Genomic DNA, 18,431 nt, shown 5'->3' with positions numbered 1-18,431 from the left:
CACCACACGAAGCGAAAGGGTGTTTCGTGGGACAGCGCTCGTTTACCAAGCGATTGAACATCTTATACCTCTTCTGTGTATAGGGTTTGACGGTCGCGACAATTCTTAAACCCCTTTTTTCACCCAAATCAAACGAAGCGTTGAGAATGTCGCTGCCATATTTTAGAACAACGTCACAAAACCGTAAAATTATTCGATGTGCTCATATGTCCAGCAAGGATTCTAATAACATCGCAGTTGGTGACAAGTCTACACAAGGAAAGCAACGGAACTCCTCAATCGTACTAAGAGAATGATATTCATTCAATCATAACCGGACGCGCCGTTGTGACATTCCCAACGCTAAGCCACTTACCCAAGGTATCTACAATATATACAGATCTGTCCCAAACCACCATCCCCCCATCTTGATCTTGACCCTATCAAACAAGCACCTCAAAGCATGGGCTTCAAGTCATCAGCAACCTTGAAGGGTGCTTCAGTCTTGGCCTTGATCTCGTCCACCGTCACGCCATCAGCAATTTCGATCAATGTGAGGCCCTTGGCAAAGTCGACGTCAAAGACACCCTGTTCATCAAGTCAGCACTTCCTTCGTATCACACATATCAAAGACAGGACAGAAACCCACCAGCTCGGTAAGGATTCTCGACACGCACGTCTTGCCCGTCAGCGGGAATTAGCGCACTGCTTGACAATCTTGGGATTGCCTTTCTTATCGGTGTGCTCCATGGTGACCACGACTTTGGTAGCGCTGGGGTTGCTGACCAGATCCATGGCGCCGCCGAACCCCTTGACCTTGCCCGGCAACATCCAGTTGGGCCAGGTCACCGACGGCGCTGACCTGCATGGCGCCCAGGATGGTCAGGTTGATGCGGCCGCTGCGGATCATGCCGAAGCTCTCCTCGGACCCGAACACGGACGCGCCCGGCTTGAGCGTGACCGTCTCCTTGCCGGCGTTGATCAGGTCCGCGTCCTCCTTGCCCTTGAGCGGGTAGGGGCCCAGCCCCAAGATGCCGTTCTCGCTCTGCAGCATCACCTCGACGTCCTCGCCGACGAACCCAGGGGCGAGCATGGGCATGCCGATGCCCAGGTTGGCGTACATGCCGTTCTTGAACTCCTTGGCCGCGCGCTTGACGATGCGCTCGCGCTTGGCCTTGGTGTCGCCCGTGCCCAGCGCCGCGGCGGCACTTGGGATCCTCGGCGGCCTCAGCGGGGTCCTTGCTCCACGTGTACTTCTCGATGTTCTTCTCCGGCTGTGCTCTGGGATAACGCGCTTGACGTAGATGCCGGGCAGGTGGACCGCCTCGGGCCGGAATCTCGCCGGGCTCGACGATGTGCTCGGCCTCGACAATCGTCATCTTGGCGTTGCGCCCCATGGCGCCGTTGAAGTTGTTGGCAGCGAGGCGGAACTGGCAGTTGCCGAGCCGGTCCGCCTTGTAGGCCTTGACAAAGGCATAGTCGCCCGCAATGGAGTGCTCCAGCAAGTAGCTCTTGCCGTTGAATACCTTGACGTCCTTGGGGTACGAGAACTGGTCGGGAGTGCCATCGGGCTTGTTGCGCAGCGGCAGCTCGCCGGTCTGGACGACCGTGCCAAAGGCGGCCGGCGTGTAGAAGGCGGGGATACCCTTGCCACCAGCCGCGCACCGCTCGGCAAGTGTGCCCTGGGGTGTCAGCTCTAGCTCCACCTCGCCCGTCAGATACATGCTTTCGAAGGTCTTGTTTTCGCCGATGTACGAGGCGATCATCTTCTTGATCTGCTTGGTGCGTAGCAGCTTGCCGAGGCCGCTGTTGTCGGTGCCCGCATTGTTCGAGACGGCGGTAATGCCCTTGAGCTCGGGCTTCTTGAGTACCTCGTCAATTAGAGTGTCTGGTACGCCGCACAGGCCGAATCCGCCACAAAGAAGAGTCGAATTCGGCTTCATGTCCTTGATCGCCTCGGCGGCAGAGGGGTAGACCTTGTTGATGTCGCGGCGGCGGGCTGTGGCCGAGAAGGACCGCGCGAAGAGCGCAGCATGCTGTCGAGAATCGCCGTTAGTAGGCTCGACGGATGGATGAAAGCTGGGGGCAACCCACGTTCTGACCATACTTGGCGTACGCACGTAGCGTTCTCATGCACATGGCTGTTGACGGCATCTTGACTTAAGGGTTCGGGTAGCGGAGGGTCAAGGACAATCGAACGGCAACCAAATCAACAAACCGCTCTCGCTGTGGGACAGAACACAAAATGTCAAACAAGGTAAGAGAAGTAAAAAGAACAAAAATCCAATTCAGGGAGAAGTCATCGCAGCACCATACCCCATGACACCTTCCCTCAACTCGCCATTACAGCGAGGCCGAGATGGGGTCCTATCCCGTGAATGGCCGACGGCAGTGCCGTGGTCCCTGGTTCATCGTGGGGCCGGGGCCTCCCCACGGCATGTCTCCGCCCCTCGGAAAGGGCGCTCGGCAGCGGGTGAGAATTGACCCATTCCGCGCTTTGCGGGGGAACCTGGAACCGCCCGCGCACGGAAACCAGCGGCCAACCGAGAACCGCTTCCCAAATCTCGGCCGCCTCCGAGTATGTAATTCGTAGGATGCTTATGACTTGGGAAATGTGAGGGAGCGCTGAGAGGACCAGCATCAATGGTAAAGTCACCTCTCTTTTACAGCACATCTCGAGCCACATTTTATCCATTCTTCCCATCATCGGACGACTCGCGTAAGAATTCTTCCATCTCATCAGCGAAGACCCGAACGTCAGCGTGCCAAGCGGGAACTTGACAGGCGAAGTGGGGTGGAGGGGGCCCCAACATCCGGGAAATCGTCCCCCGTGTGCTTGGTTCCCGATCTCGGGTACGACAGGAAGCCTATCATGTTCATCCGACGACGACTACTGATGATACAGGGAAGGATTGATCTTCGCACTTTGAGAGAAACGCTAAATATTGATAACTTCCATTGATTGCATGCCAAAACCCGGTTCCGTCCCCACCCTCCCGACCTGCCGCTTTCAATCCCAGATAATATGTACACTCCCGTGCAAACTCCAGAGACGTGCCCAATCTATGCCCATTCGCAACACAAATCCCGCTCGGCCATGCTTCACGTGCCGGGCTCAAGCGGGTTCAAGCAACGCCCAATGCACCGTTCTGGCCAGAACCCCAAGGTCAACCTGTATCTTGACACCTAACCACCTCTCCGCAGGAGCGTAATATGTGATGCTTCGCCCATCCATGTGCGCAATCTTGCGATGCCAAACCCGACCAAAACGCCCCTCTAACGCTGAGCGCTCGGCCCGCTGTTAGGCATGGCGCCAGTCAATTCGATATTGAAGGTCCACCGTCCTAGTGCTTGTCAGTCGCCTGTAACCCTAGAGAACCGTCCACATAAACATACCTTCAGCCAGGTTCTGGGCAGTATCGTCGAGAAGAATCACCCTGCGCTTGTTGCAGTACGACGTCTTGTCCATGATTTCCACCTTGAGTTTCGAGTCGGCGAGTTCTGATATCGGCTTTTCAAACATCTCGGAGAGAGCCTCGACAGCCATTTCCAGATCCTTTTGGTTGTCTTCAAAGATCTCGGTCAAGTTGTTGCGGGCGAGATAGAAGGCAAAAGCATACGTCCACATCAGGGTCTGGCGGCACGTCTGGAGCGCCTGCGAGGCGGAGTTCAGGTACTGCACCTCGATCCAGGACATACCCGATTCCTTCTGTAGCTGTACCATCTTCTTTTCCGTCTTGTGGTAGATGTCCTTGTCTAGGCGAGCTGATTGATCGTGGTTGGCGTACCGGTTGTAGTAATGCAAGTAACGTTCCAGAGACACTCGGGATTTAGCTTGCGCGTCTCTGGCGTCCAGCCCGCTCTTCTCTTCGAACCGGTTGCAGTTGTACCAGCTCGTGCCGTGTTCAGACCAAAGCCCCATGCACATCCAGCAGAACTCGTGCTTGCATTTCCGGCAAGTCATGTGATTGCAGCCGCCGTTCTTTTCGATTGTACTGTTGCACTTCGGACACTCCTTAGTATTGGCCGATATCCAGTTGGCAGTCTCTGAGTCATCGGCACACTTCTTCAGCCACTTCTTTACTAACTCGCACGGCGCCGGTTGGTGGTCGTTTAATATACAACCAAAACAGAACCGGTGGCTGCAGAGACAGGAGACGGTGGGAACCACCTTGTCGAGGTCTTTCTTTTTCACGCCGCATTCGACGGCATTTTGGCAGTCTGGTGCGGGACACCATTTGAGTGTTTCCTTGTCTTCCACGTAGGTTCGATGGAGCAATTCGTGGTACCGTTCGGTCAACTCTGGCGTGACGAGAAGATCCAACGATCGGGCGTCGATGATGATTGTGCAACCCTCGGAGGGGCATTGGATGCGGGCTGCTTCACCCTCTCCTTGAATCTTCTGCGACAGGTAGTGGCGATAGCAGTCCACACAGTACCTGTGACCGCACTTGAGGGCAAACGACTCCAGTCCGGGCTCGTCTTCGCAGCAGATGTCGCAGACAAAGTTGGGGATGATTTTCATCCTGGGTGGACCGGCTGTCGACTGGGAAAGGCCGGCAGCATCGAGAACTTGGCTTGGCCTGTCCATATAGTCTTCAATCAACCGCTCCTTATTCCACCTGAAATATCGAAGGAGGATGGCCGCCTCTGCTTTGGAGATATCCAGGATCATGTTGACCTCGTCGATCAGCTCGTCTTGTTGTCTCTGGATATCGCTCGGCTGAAAGACCCTGAAGCTGATATCATAGGCGGCTTTCTTTTTATATCCGATTTCCTTTTGTGAGTCGATATCTACATCAGGTTCATCGTCGAAGGCGAAGTCTACAGAACCAGTAACGTTAGCACCCCTCGGAGGAACAAACGAGCCGAAATGCCGGCCATGATCGCCAGAACGACAAACCTTCGTCGCCGGAGATGTCATTGTCGCTATCATCCGGGTGCAGGTCGTCTTCACTAGAGACGTTGGACATGAAGTCGTCATCGGTATCCATATCGCCGTTGGACCCTGTAGTTACTGGAGTGGGCGGTGCGATCTCGGGGCCGGCTGAGGCGAATATCCTCTTGTTGGTAGCGGTGGCAGCAGAGGATATCGTCGCCTCAGCGGCTTTCCGCTTACGAGTTGTTGGGGGAATCTTGCCGGCTTATAGGTGCCGGATGGAACGGTATTCAAGCGTCTCCGAGTAGACGGAGAGTAAATGCGGAGCACCAGAGGCCGGTATGACTCGACGGTGAAGATGTTGCCTTGCAGCCGGACCACAAGGGACGCTAAATGTCGGGTAGCAAGGGTGTGTCGGTCGGGGAGGGTGTTGAAGCTGGGACTTGGTGCGAGTGGTGGCACGGTGACTTCTAAGTAAGCGGGGTGGGGTCGAGTGGACTGAAAGGGATCGGAAGAAGAGAAGAGAAAAGGTTGAGGACGGATGTTGGAAATGTCGGTAAAGAGAGTCCGGTAAAGGCGCGCTTCTGGGGTCCCATCGGCGGAAGAAACGTCAAACCCGGTATTGGATGTTCTGGTGACCTGGGTAGAGATGGATGTGTTGGAAGTGGGAAAACAGGGCCCAAGCTGAGCGGGCGGTCACCAAAGGCATGCGCCGTACGCAGGCGGATTATGTAACTAACAGCCAAAGCCTGGGAGTCATTTGGCCCCCTGATCACTGCCCTGTTCCGCTTCCAGGTTGCACAGAGTGGAAGCGGCTCCATACGAAGTACCTCACTGCGAACGAACAGACAAGCAGGCGCCAGGCAGCCAGCCCCACATTGCAAGCTCGTCCAAGCCGACGCTAGCGCGCCCTGTTCAGCCCAAAAAAAGAGGCAAGGCAGCCTCGTGCCGTTGCCGTTCGAGAAATCAGACATCGTGCAGTGGCCACAGATCGCCACAACCACCCATTGCGCCCAAATTGGCAGAAATTGCACACCAATCATCCCGACGATTCCGAAATTAAGAGAGAGAAAAAGTAGTTTGCAGCGAGCCGCAAAACAGTCAGCATGAACGACGAGATTCCAGAACGCGACGATCAAAGGTCGCGTCGCGAGAAATATGATAATAGGCCTGAATATTCGAGGGGCAGCCGGAACGGTAGGCCTCAGGACAACGACGCTAGTAGACGGAGCAATCGATCCCGATCTCGGGAACGGGGGGGACGGCGCCGTTCAAGAACACCGGATTCGAAAGACCGCCCGTCCCGGTCAAATGATCGAGGGAACAGGAGGGAAAGAGACCGTGACCGCGACCGCGGCAGCCGCAGGCATCGAAGCGGGCAGCGAGACGACGAGAGGCGACATCGAGGTGGTGGTGGAGATAGGCACGAGCGTCGAAGCCGGCGAAGCCCGGATGGCAGGGCACCGCGACGGGAGATTGGACCCGATGGAGGGGATTACCCCAAGCCCGGCAGCGGTCAAAGTCTAATTCGACGTTCTGGTCCGCTCCCTTCCCAAGATGACTCCTTCGCTGTCAGCAAAGGCGAAGAGCCAGAAAAACCGAAGGAGAAGCCCAACTTTGGGAACTCCGGCGTGCTCGCGGCAGCCTCCAATTCCGTGACGCAAGCTGACGGCACTATCATCACGTTAAAGTACCACGAGCCGCCGGAAGCGAGGAAGCCACCCCCGCGCGATTCCTGGAAGTTGTTCATTTTTAAGGACCAAAATATCGTTGACGCGATCGAACTCGGAGCTCGGAGCTGCTGGCTAGTTGGCAGAGACCTCACTGTCGTCGATCTCCCTGCCGAGCATCCAAGCCTTAGTAAACAGCACGCCGTCATCCAGTTCCGATATACTGAGAAACGCAACGAATTTGGTGACAAGATTGGACGGGTTAAACCGTACCTAATCGACTTGGAGAGCGCAAATGGCACGATGCTCAATGGCGAAAGGGTTCCCGAGAGCCGATACCTCGAACTGCGAAACAAGGATATGGTTCAGTTCGGCTCAAGTACAAGGGAGTATGTCCTCATGCTTGCTCCTAAGGAGTGAGCAGATGAAAACAAAACCACGCCAAGCGATGTCCTTGTCCTGACAAGAACCTGCGACGCCCCCAAGACCCCCTGCTTTCTCAACGTCAGGGCTTGGCTCTCCGAATACCGTCAGTTATCACGACTTCGCGAGACCTTTGCCACCAGCCCTTCCAACAATTATGCCGAAGCAGGCCGTCGCATTCGGTATGGTATGACACCGCGTGTTTGGCCCGACGCCGTCACACCGAAGCTCGGGTTGGTTTTGCACAACAATCACTGCCTTGGCAGGCCGTGATTCCTGACCCAGGAACGGCTTGCCCGACGACCTAGGGGGAGGTTTCAATGCGGTCTTATGTCGCCTACTGTGGCACGTCGGGGATACGACTTTTCGGTATGTCAGTCTCGTTGTTCGTGGCCAATGTGTCGACCTTTCTCCGGCCGGATCCCGACGTAGACCGTTTAGCTCGCCCGCTCTCAAATCTTGAGGTGTGATCTCTCTGTTTAACAGCCGCCGCGAACAGCCGGGGCCCTGGTTCCATGATCATTTGAACATGCCCTCTTGGCTGTATGGGTTGCACACTCTAGGTCGCGGCTAAAGAAGGGCCGGCGATCGTATCGAAATATCGATACACTAGCAACAAAAGTGATGAAGAACCCATGTGATTCAATTTTTCCTTGAGCGAGCGGCGGCGTGTTTGATTCACGGGCTGAACGTTCGGCTCGGAACAAACGACAACTCGGTCGCGAGAGCAGATATCCAACTAAGGAATAATGATCCATAGCGATTAATTCTATTACAAACCCACAACGTATTCAGCAACTCCATTCCCACTAAGATACCGACAGTCGGCGTCATAGCCAGCCTTATGAGGTTGATCGATTGCTGACGACAACATCTGCCTCGTCTTCATTTATTATATCTTCACAGTGGCCCGCAGAGCCGGTCACTCAAAACCGTTAGCGGCAACGCCCTGACACACCCTTGCACGGCAGTCTTGGCCGGAACCAACCCGCGGAACCGCGCAGTGTGGGCGACCAGGGGGGCGGTGACACACTGCCGCACACCGAACTGAGGCGCCTATCGCAATGCGGAAGTCCTATTCGCGTCAGCGAAGGATGAGTGCATGCTTCGCCTTCGTCTCGCAGCAGCGTCCCGCCCCGTAGTGACGGCAGCCAACGATAATCGGGAAGATCAAGAAGGCGATTTCGGGAAACCAAGGCTAACCCCTTATTTCCTGAACCGACCTGTTGAAGTCCTGTGCCCGACGTTTGAGACAATTCGATGCTACCCCTCCCAACCTGATGGAGGGACACCACCCAAAGAGGGCTCAGCTGCCCACCGTTGGTCACTTTCTCAGCCGCCGCGTGACAGGCCTTCCCCACGCCGTATTTGTCCTGGAGTCGTGAACCGCGGCTGTCTCGGCGAAAGTCTGCACCAGAGAGCAATGTCTATCAAGCTCCGCCGATGGGCAATCAGCGGGCGATGTCTGCTGCGCGGAAAACGGCTCACTAAATGGTAAAAGAAGGACTCCTCACGGCGCACGACTCTCTTTTGTGTACCTACCTCTGGAGATCTTCGCACCCTAGTAGCCTCGCCTTCCCCTTTGGTGGCGAAGCACCAGGCAACGTTTAGGTGCCATATAAGAGAACCAAGGACACCTTTTCGACTTCTGTGCCTCAGCTATTCGTCATTGCATTCATTTGGGACTAAAACGCCAGGAATGGTTCGTAGCACATCCCATTTCACCTTCTGGGCCGCCGGCAGTTAGTGCACCATGGTACGTAGAACCAACACCTTTCCAGTCCTACCACAAACCGAAGTCCATACCCAAGTGTCTGGTCCTCAGATACCCCCGCCAGCCTCCATCTGCCGGCTGCGAGTGCGGCACGGCCCATGTCCATGGCCGTCTTCGCTAAATACTTCCGGGAGACAACTGACCTTATCCACCAGGCCTCTATCAACAAACACCCGAGCCGGTTCGAGCTTACAGCCGTCTACCATCATCCACAAGCCAAAGCCGACATCGTCCTCGTCCACGGCCTCAACGGGGCGCCAGAGAAGACATGGACGGCTCCGAACGGGGTGTACTGGCCCGCCGACTTGCTGCCGACTTCGTTGAAGGACCAACATGCCAACGTGCTGGTATACGGGTACAACGCCGATGTGTACGGAGGGTTCTGGGAACGGCCTGCGAAGAGTCCGAGTGACAACTTCATCCATCATCACGCACAAACTCTCGTCACGACTCTCACCCACTACCGCAAGAGCGAAGGGACTGAACGGAACCCCATCATATGGGTCGTCCACAGCCTCGGCGGCATAGTCACAAAGCGGGCGCTCCTGTATTCGAATGACCTGCGAGATCCCAACCAGGAAGACCTCCGCTCGATCTACGTTTCAACGTATGGTATCATCTTTTTGGGAACACCACACAACGGGTCGAATGCAGCCGCGTGGGGTGGGATAATACAAAGAATGGCGGATGCTGTTGTCCCGAAGAAAATCTTTGAGTCCGAATCCGTGCTCCTCAAGTCGCTTAAGAAGGACAATGAGACGCTCCAGCAGATATCCAGCCATTTCTTGGATATTTACCAGAAGTTCAAGATCCACATGGCGCATGAGAACCAAAAGACAGATGTAAAAGGGTCGAAGTGAGTTCTTTTCCGTTCATCCCCTGGTATCACGGTATCACACTGTTCAACGTGGCACGCCCGGAATCCCCGAGCAAACACTAACATTCCCAGGATTCTGGTCGTGGACGCCTCATCTGCAAGCCCACAACTTGTCGGTGTCACGTACTACGGCATCGAAGCTACACATTCTCGCATGTGCAAGTTCGAGAGCGAGAATGCGCCCGGCTACCGGACCGTCTCTACGGCCATTCGAGAGTGGATTGCGGACGCCCCCGAAGTGATACCAATCCGCTGGGAAGTGGAAGAGGATCAGCGCCGGGTTAGAGCGAATCTGGAGTACTTCGAGCGTGCTCGGCAATATGTGAGTTCCCAGTACATGTACTCGCATGAAAAACCACTGGGAGCACTGAGCTGACTTGAATCTGCACAGGGTGCTGCGTCTCTCCCTGGCGGAAACTCGCAGCAGGCAATTGGTAGGCTGATTTTCCCAACCAGTCAGGGGTGGCACATGTATCACGGGGGGCTCCTTGAAGGACAGGAGTCGCACGCTGCAGGGGTTGAGCAGGAGTCGTTCCACGGGAACCATGAACACCCCTGATTATTCAAAGGACCCGCGCTGATTTATTCTTGTTTTCGATAGCCCAGAATAGCAATGGGATCACCCCATCCCCAGTCCAACCACCGCCCCTAGAGCCCGGCCGATCCATCTCCGCGCCCCTCCTAACCGACACCGCCCACCCAGCCACGCCTCCGACGGCGTACTCCCCCAAACTCCTCCCCGCGCTCCCCGAGTCCCAACCCCTCCCCGAGCCCGACCACGAGCCGCTCTTCATCCACCCGGAGACGTTCCGCCCCAACTCGTACTTCATCGGCCGCGAGGACGAGCTGCGCGGGCTGCACGAGATGCTCATGGACCGCAAGCGCCGCTCCGAGGGCACCTCGGCCGTGCTGATCCAGTGCCTGCCCGGCGGCGGCAAGACCCACCTCGCCCGCCAGTACGTCTTCCAGCACCGCGACGACTACCCGGGCGGCGTCTACTGGGTGCGCGCCAAGAGCCGCCAGGAGCTCGAGTACTGGTTCTGGCGCATCGCGAGGAACGAGGCCCTGAAGGGCCTGGTCGATCAGCGCGATGTGGATGAGTTGAGGGACCCGAGGAGGATTGTCCATATTGTGAGGCGCTGGTTGAGTGCGCAGTCGGAGTGGTTGATCGTTTTTGATGGTGTGCAGTTTGATACGCCGGGCTTGCATGAGTTTATCCCGGATGCGAGGAACACGAGCTTGATCTATACGTCGACCGAGCGGGCGGTGACCGGGGACCCGCGATTTGATAACCCGCAAGTTATGGAGCTTGGGCTGATGACCGCGCAGGAGGCGCAGGATTTATTGTTGCTTGAGACGGAGAGGCGGCGGCCGTGGAGTGTGGAGGATCAGGCCATCGCGCTGGAGCTGGTGGGCTTGATGGGGAGGTTGCCGCTGATGATTCACGTTGCAGCACAGCATCTGAAGGCGACGAGAGAGCCGTTGTCGAGGTATCTCAGGTCGTATCGGAATCGGCCGAAGGCGGGGAATCTGCCGGCATACAAGGTTGTGCGAGAGCAGCTGGAGAATAGGGGCGAGAACGAGGCGCTGAACTTGATGTCGTTGTTGGTCTTCTTCGATCAGCACGTTCCGGTCGAAATGCTCGCGCTCGGTATGAACACACCCATCCTACTACAAGACTTGGAGATCGCTAACTCCCTACAGGCATTTCTGCGCTCGATAAGGTCACCCCCGTCAAGAGCTGCGACGCCACCCACAGGAAGGCGAGCCTCAACAATACGCTCAAAGTTCTCATCGCCTTTGCCCTGCTCGAGCGGTCTGAGAGCGATGACATCTCACCTACAAGTTCCCGCAGCTCTAAGCGGAGCTTCGATAGGCACGTCGACTACCTGGACTTGCTCCGTATCCATAGCGTCGTCCAGGCCTTCTTCATCGACTCCCTGGACGAGCAGCACCAAATCCCATTCTGGCTCGAGCGAGCGGTGGCCGTTTGGGCCAGATCATACGATGACGCGGACAGGCGTATTCAGGAGGACCCGAGAGTCGGTCTGCCCGATGACTACCGCCGCTTCTGCATACATGGCGAGAAGCTCCTTAAGAATCTCACTCGATTCGAGAAGCGGTATCCGAAGCTCGCCGTTGCTAAGTCGCACCTGGAACAGCGGCTGGGCAGGATCCAAGGGCAAATCGACGACCTATCACATACTATTCAAAAGAACATCCTCGATGGCTCTGGAGAGGAATATCCTGCCTCGGTTTTTGACCGGATCAGCAGTTCCTCGCAGTCCGATGCGGCAACCATGCAGTCTCACAGCAGTCAACTCAGCCGGGTGGGATCTCTTGGTGATGGCGACGTCGACTTGGTCCAGTCCCCGGTAACGGAGTTGCTGGAACAGGACGCCCAAATGCTAGTACCATATCCTACTACACCAGGTGTGATGCCAATGGTGCCCGAGATCACCGAGGACGATGATCAGGAGACTGTTGTGTTGTCTGTGGCAGGGACGCAGGTTCACGTGGGGGCAACGGATCCGGTCGACACCAGTTCACTACCGCCAGATCCATACGACCGTCAACACGACGCGGCATACTTTGATGACTGGCAAAGCTCTATTCCACATCATAGAGTACTCAAGCGACAGGAGACTCGGCGATACCATGATCGTGCCGGTTCCTGGAGAGCCATGACCGTGAGCGATCCGCGGGTTGGACTCAGCTGGGAGGTTGCGCTCGGCTCCATCTTGAGCAGAAGGGATGCTTCACCGTCGTCATCCGGGGCTCACTTGACAGCCCAGAGCGAGGCGGAGATGCAGCTAAATAAGATCAAGAAGGCAGCGCCGCCATCCCCCAGGCAGAGAGGCAGCTTTGGCTCCCAGTCTATGGCTCGACCTATGACACTTGTTGGGAGAAACAGTTGGGCAGTTCCCCAAGCCCAGAAGACGCCCGACACCGACGTGGCGCAAATCCACCCTGAAGAATTCTCAAGCGGCCTCACGCAGATCTTGTCGTCCCCTAAGAGCTGGACAGAGGCAACAATAAAGATGCTGAAGAAGACGGTGATGCCTTCGGACAAGCCCAACAAGTCACCACCTCGACCTCAGAAACCCCAGACGCCGCCAGAGGAAGAACTCATTGTTCCTCCCTCGGGCATCTTCCGCGGCAGCCGGTCAGCCAACTCGAGCCCAGCAAGCCACTCCTCTCCGTTCCCCCCGCCTTCCCTCTCTGGTATACCCACGGATGAACTGTTCTCTAAAGCCGGCGTCCCAATTGTCGTTCGCCGCTGGGACACAGTCGTCTATCACCCCGACGGTACGCCGATCAGCTCATCTGGTATCGAGTGGTCCAGCGCCTCCGATCCCCTCTCCCACTCCTTTCCGACCCTACCCCCAAGTAGGCACCACCACCCCGGCAACATCAACACTGCCCAGCTCCTCCTCCACGGCAGCAACGGCGGTCCTCCGGCAGGATACTCCTCTCAGCCTATGTCGCGCGACGGCTCGCACCAGTCAAACCCCAGCATCAACATCCACAGTCCGACCGCGGCAATCCATTCCGCACGGTCAAGCTCGCCGTCCCCATCACCCACCGGGACAGACCCAGCTCAACGAGCCAGCCCGCCCGGATATGCAACGAGCGCAATGGCAACTGGGGGCAGCCCAACCGGCAGTCGCCCCATCCCGACCCCATCCTCCCGGCTCGCGCCCTTCCCCTTCGCGCGCGGCCGCCGACCCTCCTACACCGAAACGGAGCCCTCCCCAAGGATGGACACACCCTTCCCCGACGTCGACACCTCCTACCGGCACTGGGCCGACCAACACAACCACAGCCACCACCAACCCGACTACCACAACCCCCCACCGCTGCCACTAACAGCAGGCACGTCCTTCCCACCTCCCACCAGCAGCACCATCCCGCGAACCCGCCCCATCACCAACCCCTTCCGCCTACGCACCGGCCGCCGCGCAGCCCGCATCCTGCCCACCCGCGGCGCCGCCGCACGGCGCGCCCAACAACAACATCAACAACAACAACAACCGCGCGACGGCCGCTCCCGACGCGCGCACTCCCTCTCACCCTCGGCAGGCGCAGGCCCGCCCGCGGGCTCAACAGGCTCCCCCGTGCCCTGGCCGCCGGCGTCACCATCCACCACCAGCTCGCCGCTCTCGGCGTCAGGACCAGCGTCGTTGTCGTCGTCGCTGAGGGGGAGGGCGCTGGCGCAGGCGAGGGATGTGGCGGGGGCGGGGGCGGGGTTGGGGTTGGGGATAGGGCAGCAGCAGCAGCATCTGAGTCCGCTGGCGGAGTGGGCTGTGCCTCCCCAGGAGACGGAAACGGGGGCTGCTACTGGGACGGGGGTGGGGACTGGGGTGGTGCTTGGGGAGGTGGTGCCGATGGGAGGGGAGGATATGGCGCGGTCGGGGTCGGCGGGGAGTCATAGTTACAGTCACAGTCGCAGTCGGAGTGGGAGTGGTGCTGATGCTGGTATTGGTGGGGTGGCCGCGGCGGGGATCAGGATGGAGGATGGTACGGTCGTGGAGTTTGGGGCGCCTGCTTTGGGTTCGGCGAGCGGTTCTAGTCCGGGGCTGGGATTGCCTGGTCCTGGGCGGGGAGGTGGTGGCGGCGGCGGCGGTGGGAAGAAGCCGAGGAGGGGGAGTTTCCCTGGGATGGGGCCGAATGGGTTCGTGGTTTTTGATTGATTGCACTGCATGGTGCCTGGACATTGGTGATAGGGAGTCGTTCGTTGTTTTGTTTGGTTTGTGTGGTTTGGAGAGGGTAATGGCACACTCATAGCGACCGGATGGCTAGAATGTTTTAATAAGCAACTTTGGGTGAATGCATAAGTAGCGGTTGTATTGATCTTGTCCTCTTTTCGACTTGATAGCATCACATTTAGTCGGAAGCGAAAATTAGGTGGCCGGACTTCTAGGTAGGGACAAAACGTACTTCATCTCGGAATAAAAAGAGGTTGCCTTCACCCGCCGTCGATTTTTCTTCTTCGGGTTCCTTTTCCGGAATATACTTTCCTTTATTTCTGTTTATTTCGACTCAATGACAACCGGGTGGCTGTGAAAGGGGCGCGAGCTTCTCCGGGCTGGCCGAAAGCACACAACCCCAGCTTTTCAACATACCAAATTGCCCCATATGTCACCTACTTCAGGGCCAGCAAGTGGTCTTAGGACCGCAGTCAACCAAGGCTCCCACTCGGGCTGGGAAACAGAAGTCCCCAAAGCCCAAGACACAGAACCCGCGGCCCTTGAGCTCAACTCTAGCACTAGCATGGGGGAGGCCGTGTCAGCACTCCGGAGCCCTAAACCGCAAAGACAAGGACTTTTCGTCACTTGTCACGCCTCGGGCTCGCCGACGTCGCCATGGGGTTTTAATAACACGCAGATTTGTAACCGCCACAGGCGCCTGCTGTTGTCTCAAGACTGTGAGGAAATATACATCATCGCCGAATACGGTGAGACTTGGAAGCAGTATATCCGCACAGGAAGCTCGTCGGCGTAGCCTACGCTGCCTGGTTCAGATGTCTTCATCAGAAATTCAACGGCCAGAGTCCGCGAAGAATTTAAGAAGGAGACCGGGAAGGTAGCGAGGTTCCTGCCGGCCGATATGGAGTCCAAGGGCACGCGCCGAACCCGCGCCCAGAAGGGGCGCTCGTGGACTCTATCAAGTCGGCGATAGCATTTTCGTCCGAGGTTAGTTTTCGCTCTCAGCTAGGTAGGTGTCTTTCCTCGCGAATCTTGTAAGTCAAAAGACTGAGGACGATGGGTGCTCGGTAACCGCCGTGAATTTCGACATATTGCTTGAGCTATTATCAACCCAAGGAGTGCTGATGAGGAAGGTTTTAGAGCCTAGGACTCGCCGAGGACGAAGACGATTACAACGGAACAACGCCAATGCCACTCAACAACAACCTATGAGGGTTCACAAGCGCCGCATTCAATCATTTACAGCTTGCCAATGTAAATGTTGTTTTGTCTTCGGCTGTTATGCTCTGGTATGAGAAAGAGGAGACACACGCCCGTTGAACACGAATGGCTCTGCAAAGGACAAGTGACGGCCACAGTCTACTAGACACGTAGATATCCTCCGAAGCAAGATCAGGACAGTCATGCGCATACCACTTCAATCTCATTTGAACGCAGTTTGGATATCAACTCCCCGTGCTTCCGCTCTCATCCAATATAGATGCTATCACAACAAGCCCCCGCTTCCCTTTCACTCCACCATCCGGATCCCCTACTACGCCACTGTAAACTCGGGGATCTCGCCCATCTCTTGTTTCAACTCGGCCCCGACCTTGTACGACACCCGCCACCTTAGCTTGATTCCTTCCACCTTCTTGGCCTGGTTCCCGGCGTGGCGCACTTTGATGGATTGGGTGACGCCCCAGCTTTGTTTCGGTTCCAGCGTTCTCCCGCTTTGTGGCTTCAGGAGCAGCTCATAGCCCTGGCACAAACTGTTAGTGTGCAAGATGGGCACGGTTGTTTCGTGGGCTTACCTTGGTCACTGCCAACTGGAAGTGCAGCTCTGAGATGGGTTGCGCCGTATTATTCGAGAATGCAAAGAGCAGGTTGAGCAAGGGGTCCGTGTCGAAGATCCGGTTGGCGACCATGTCGACCTTCAGGCTTGTGTTGCTGACCAGTGCCTTGTGCTCTCTCGGCACCTGTGGTGTCTCTGGAGGTAGTGCTGAGGAGAAACTCCACTCGTCATCATCGTTCGCTGCAGTCGGCGTCTGAGATGTGGCCGGCGTCGGGGACAACGAGGAAAGTGCCGCGAACGGATCCGTGGTTGATGACTGGGTAGGTGGCGAGAAAGCCGAAGCTGGCTGCGGTGTGCTCGACTTGGATGCTGGTGCGGAGGTGAAGGAGTTGAAGTTTGAAAAGGGTGCGGGAGACGGCGTGGATGCCGGCACCTGTCCCTTTGCACTGTTGCCTTGTGTGACAGACGAGAGCAACGCCGGGCCAGGAATATCTGCAGCAATTAGTTGTGTCCGGCGAATGAGATTCCATCACGTAACGTACTAGTATTTTCCCCGAAGCCCAAGGCGATCCCGCCTGCTTGGCCATAGCTGCTGGTGTCAGCTATTGACAAGCCCAAGAGATCGTTTTCGAGCCCGGCCGTCTTGGAAGTTCCCTGGCCACTAGCCGCGCCGTTCGCATCTGCGTCGTCGAAGTCGATCAGAGATAACTCGTTCGCCGCCGCGCTTTTCCCGCTACTTGTCGGGATTGGGGCGCCCTTGGCTATTTGCTGTGCGCCTTCGATATCGCCCTTCTTGAGCAGCTTATACCGCTCGACTGTTCGGTGTATGCTGTCGTTGATCTCGAGCAGCTTGGCTACCGCCTCGTGGTCGTCGGATTCCTCTTCACACATCTTCTGGATCTTGGGTTGGGCACTCGAGAGTGCGGCCGCGAGCTCGGAGAAGACATCACCATCCACCATCTTGTCGCCAGGCTGGAAGGCCGCCAGCCTATCCTCGAGCAGCCTTGCCTTCTGTTGAATCTTACCAACCTCTTCAGCGGCCTTGGCACGGTAGTCGACCTTTGACCGCGTGTCATATCCGGCCATGATCTTCATCAACTTGTTGGCTTCTCTTAGATCTTCGGGTGTCCCTCTCCGGATGAGCTCCTGCAGCTTCGCCGACTGGGCCTCGCGCTCCTCCTCTTCCATTTCCTCGGCAGATTTGAGGTTCTGTGACGGTCAGTATGATCCATTGTGCACATGCTCAAAGGCTACCACGTACTTCACTGGGATTCAGCACGGCGGCATCCTCCCTCCTAACCTCCGGAAAAGTGTATCCTTTGTAACTCAGCAGGCGGTGCATGTCGCGGATGAAGCCCAGGTCCTCCCTGTAGCGGCTCGTATCGCAGATAGTGCTGCGCCATTCTTCGATGGCTTCGAGGATCTTGAGCTGGACGCGCGACGGGCGGATCGGGGGTCGTTCGGGGAACCGGCGCACCAGCTCGTTGAGAAACTCCTTGGTGGAGATCTGCAGCTGGAACGGGTAGCCGCAATTCTTGACGCATATGTCGAGCAGGTTGAGTGCGAGCAGCGAGACGTTGGGATTGCGGTGGTTGACATAGTTGACGATGGCAACGGCGGCCTCGCGCGGGGCCGAACCCTTCTTGGCATTGATCAGGTCGGCGATCTCGAGGTTCAGCGCGAGGTTTGGCTCGTAATTCTCGGGACTGCACGCTGCCTGGATGAACCGGTGAAGCTGCGAAGGTGCTGGGGCAGCTCCCATCTCCCCCCAGCGGTCTCTGGCAGCGAACCGCGCCGAAGCGGCCTCCATCTTGATAATGGCCTCGGGTGTACGTTGCTCTTCGCGCCTCGCTTCTGTTGCGGAACTGGCGGGATCGGTAGTCGAATGTCTGGTCACGGTAAGCAGTACCAGGTGAATCGCTGGTATTTCGTCGAGGCCGCGCAATAGGTAGCTTCCTAGCTTGAGCCAACGTAAACGTTTAGGCTGAGCTTGTGCCTGAGGATGCGTTCGAGTCCAGGGCTGTGGGTTGACGCAACAGCGCGGCGGAGGGAGAAAGGGCCCCGTTTCTTGAATAATCCCAGGGGGAAACGGCTGATCGGCGCTTTGCTGGTGCTTGTGTGGGGCTCGGGCAGCAAGCAGCAACTTGCATAACGAACCTTTGGCGGTGGAGGCGGGGTCCGTTGTCGATATGTTATCAACCCCACCATTAAAGTTCTCAGCGGGAGGCAGAACACCAAGTGAAGTTCATTATCACCACCACACAAAATATCAATCAACCCTTTGATACGGCATAAAGGAAACCCCACCCATTCCAATTCCAACAATCCGGCCACATTCACCGCCAA

At 56.9% G+C, this 18,431-nt stretch overlaps 5 protein-coding genes across 5 annotated transcripts; 2 read left to right on the top strand and 3 right to left on the bottom strand.

Moving 5' to 3' along the window:
- Positions 1–435: 435 nt before the first annotated feature.
- Positions 436–2,133, bottom strand: CHGG_09741 (uncharacterized protein; the record flags this gene model as incomplete). Its single annotated transcript, XM_001227667.1, has 5 exons — positions 436–567; positions 629–658; positions 788–976; positions 1,101–2,015; positions 2,074–2,133. The coding sequence occupies 5 exons, from the start codon at positions 2,131–2,133 to the stop codon at positions 436–438; spliced, it is 1,326 nt and encodes a 441-aa protein (XP_001227668.1).
- Positions 2,134–3,255: 1,122 nt separating this feature from the next.
- On the bottom strand, positions 3,256–4,903 carry CHGG_09740 (uncharacterized protein; the record flags this gene model as incomplete). The annotated part of the gene is made up of 2 exons (XM_001227666.1): positions 3,256–3,323; positions 3,376–4,903. The coding sequence occupies 2 exons, from the start codon at positions 4,901–4,903 to the stop codon at positions 3,256–3,258; spliced, it is 1,596 nt and encodes a 531-aa protein (XP_001227667.1).
- Positions 4,904–5,964: 1,061 nt separating this feature from the next.
- CHGG_09739 (uncharacterized protein) lies at positions 5,965–7,525 on the top strand (the record flags this gene model as incomplete). The annotated part of the gene is made up of 3 exons (XM_001227665.1): positions 5,965–6,917; positions 6,996–7,133; positions 7,438–7,525. 3 exons carry the CDS (start codon positions 5,965–5,967, stop codon positions 7,523–7,525), a joined length of 1,179 nt encoding a protein of 392 aa, XP_001227666.1.
- A 1,179-nt stretch (positions 7,526–8,704) lies between these two features.
- Positions 8,705–14,296, top strand: CHGG_09738 (uncharacterized protein; the record flags this gene model as incomplete). Its single annotated transcript, XM_001227664.1, has 6 exons — positions 8,705–8,707; positions 8,881–9,581; positions 9,675–9,924; positions 9,994–10,036; positions 10,204–11,253; positions 11,307–14,296. The coding sequence occupies 6 exons, from the start codon at positions 8,705–8,707 to the stop codon at positions 14,294–14,296; spliced, it is 5,037 nt and encodes a 1,678-aa protein (XP_001227665.1).
- Positions 14,297–17,328: 3,032 nt separating this feature from the next.
- On the bottom strand, positions 17,329–17,895 carry CHGG_09737 (uncharacterized protein; the record flags this gene model as incomplete). Its single annotated transcript, XM_001227663.1, has 1 exon — positions 17,329–17,895. The coding sequence occupies one exon, from the start codon at positions 17,893–17,895 to the stop codon at positions 17,329–17,331; it is 567 nt and encodes a 188-aa protein (XP_001227664.1).
- Positions 17,896–18,431: the final 536 nt, after the last annotated feature.

This window comes from Chaetomium globosum, genomic scaffold (genome assembly GCF_000143365.1).
Source record: "Chaetomium globosum CBS 148.51 scaffold_7 genomic scaffold, whole genome shotgun sequence".
Classification (NCBI taxonomy): domain Eukaryota; kingdom Fungi; phylum Ascomycota; class Sordariomycetes; order Sordariales; family Chaetomiaceae; genus Chaetomium; species Chaetomium globosum.
Note: the sequence above shows the minus strand (reverse complement) of the source record. Positions and strands in the feature narration are given on the sequence as shown.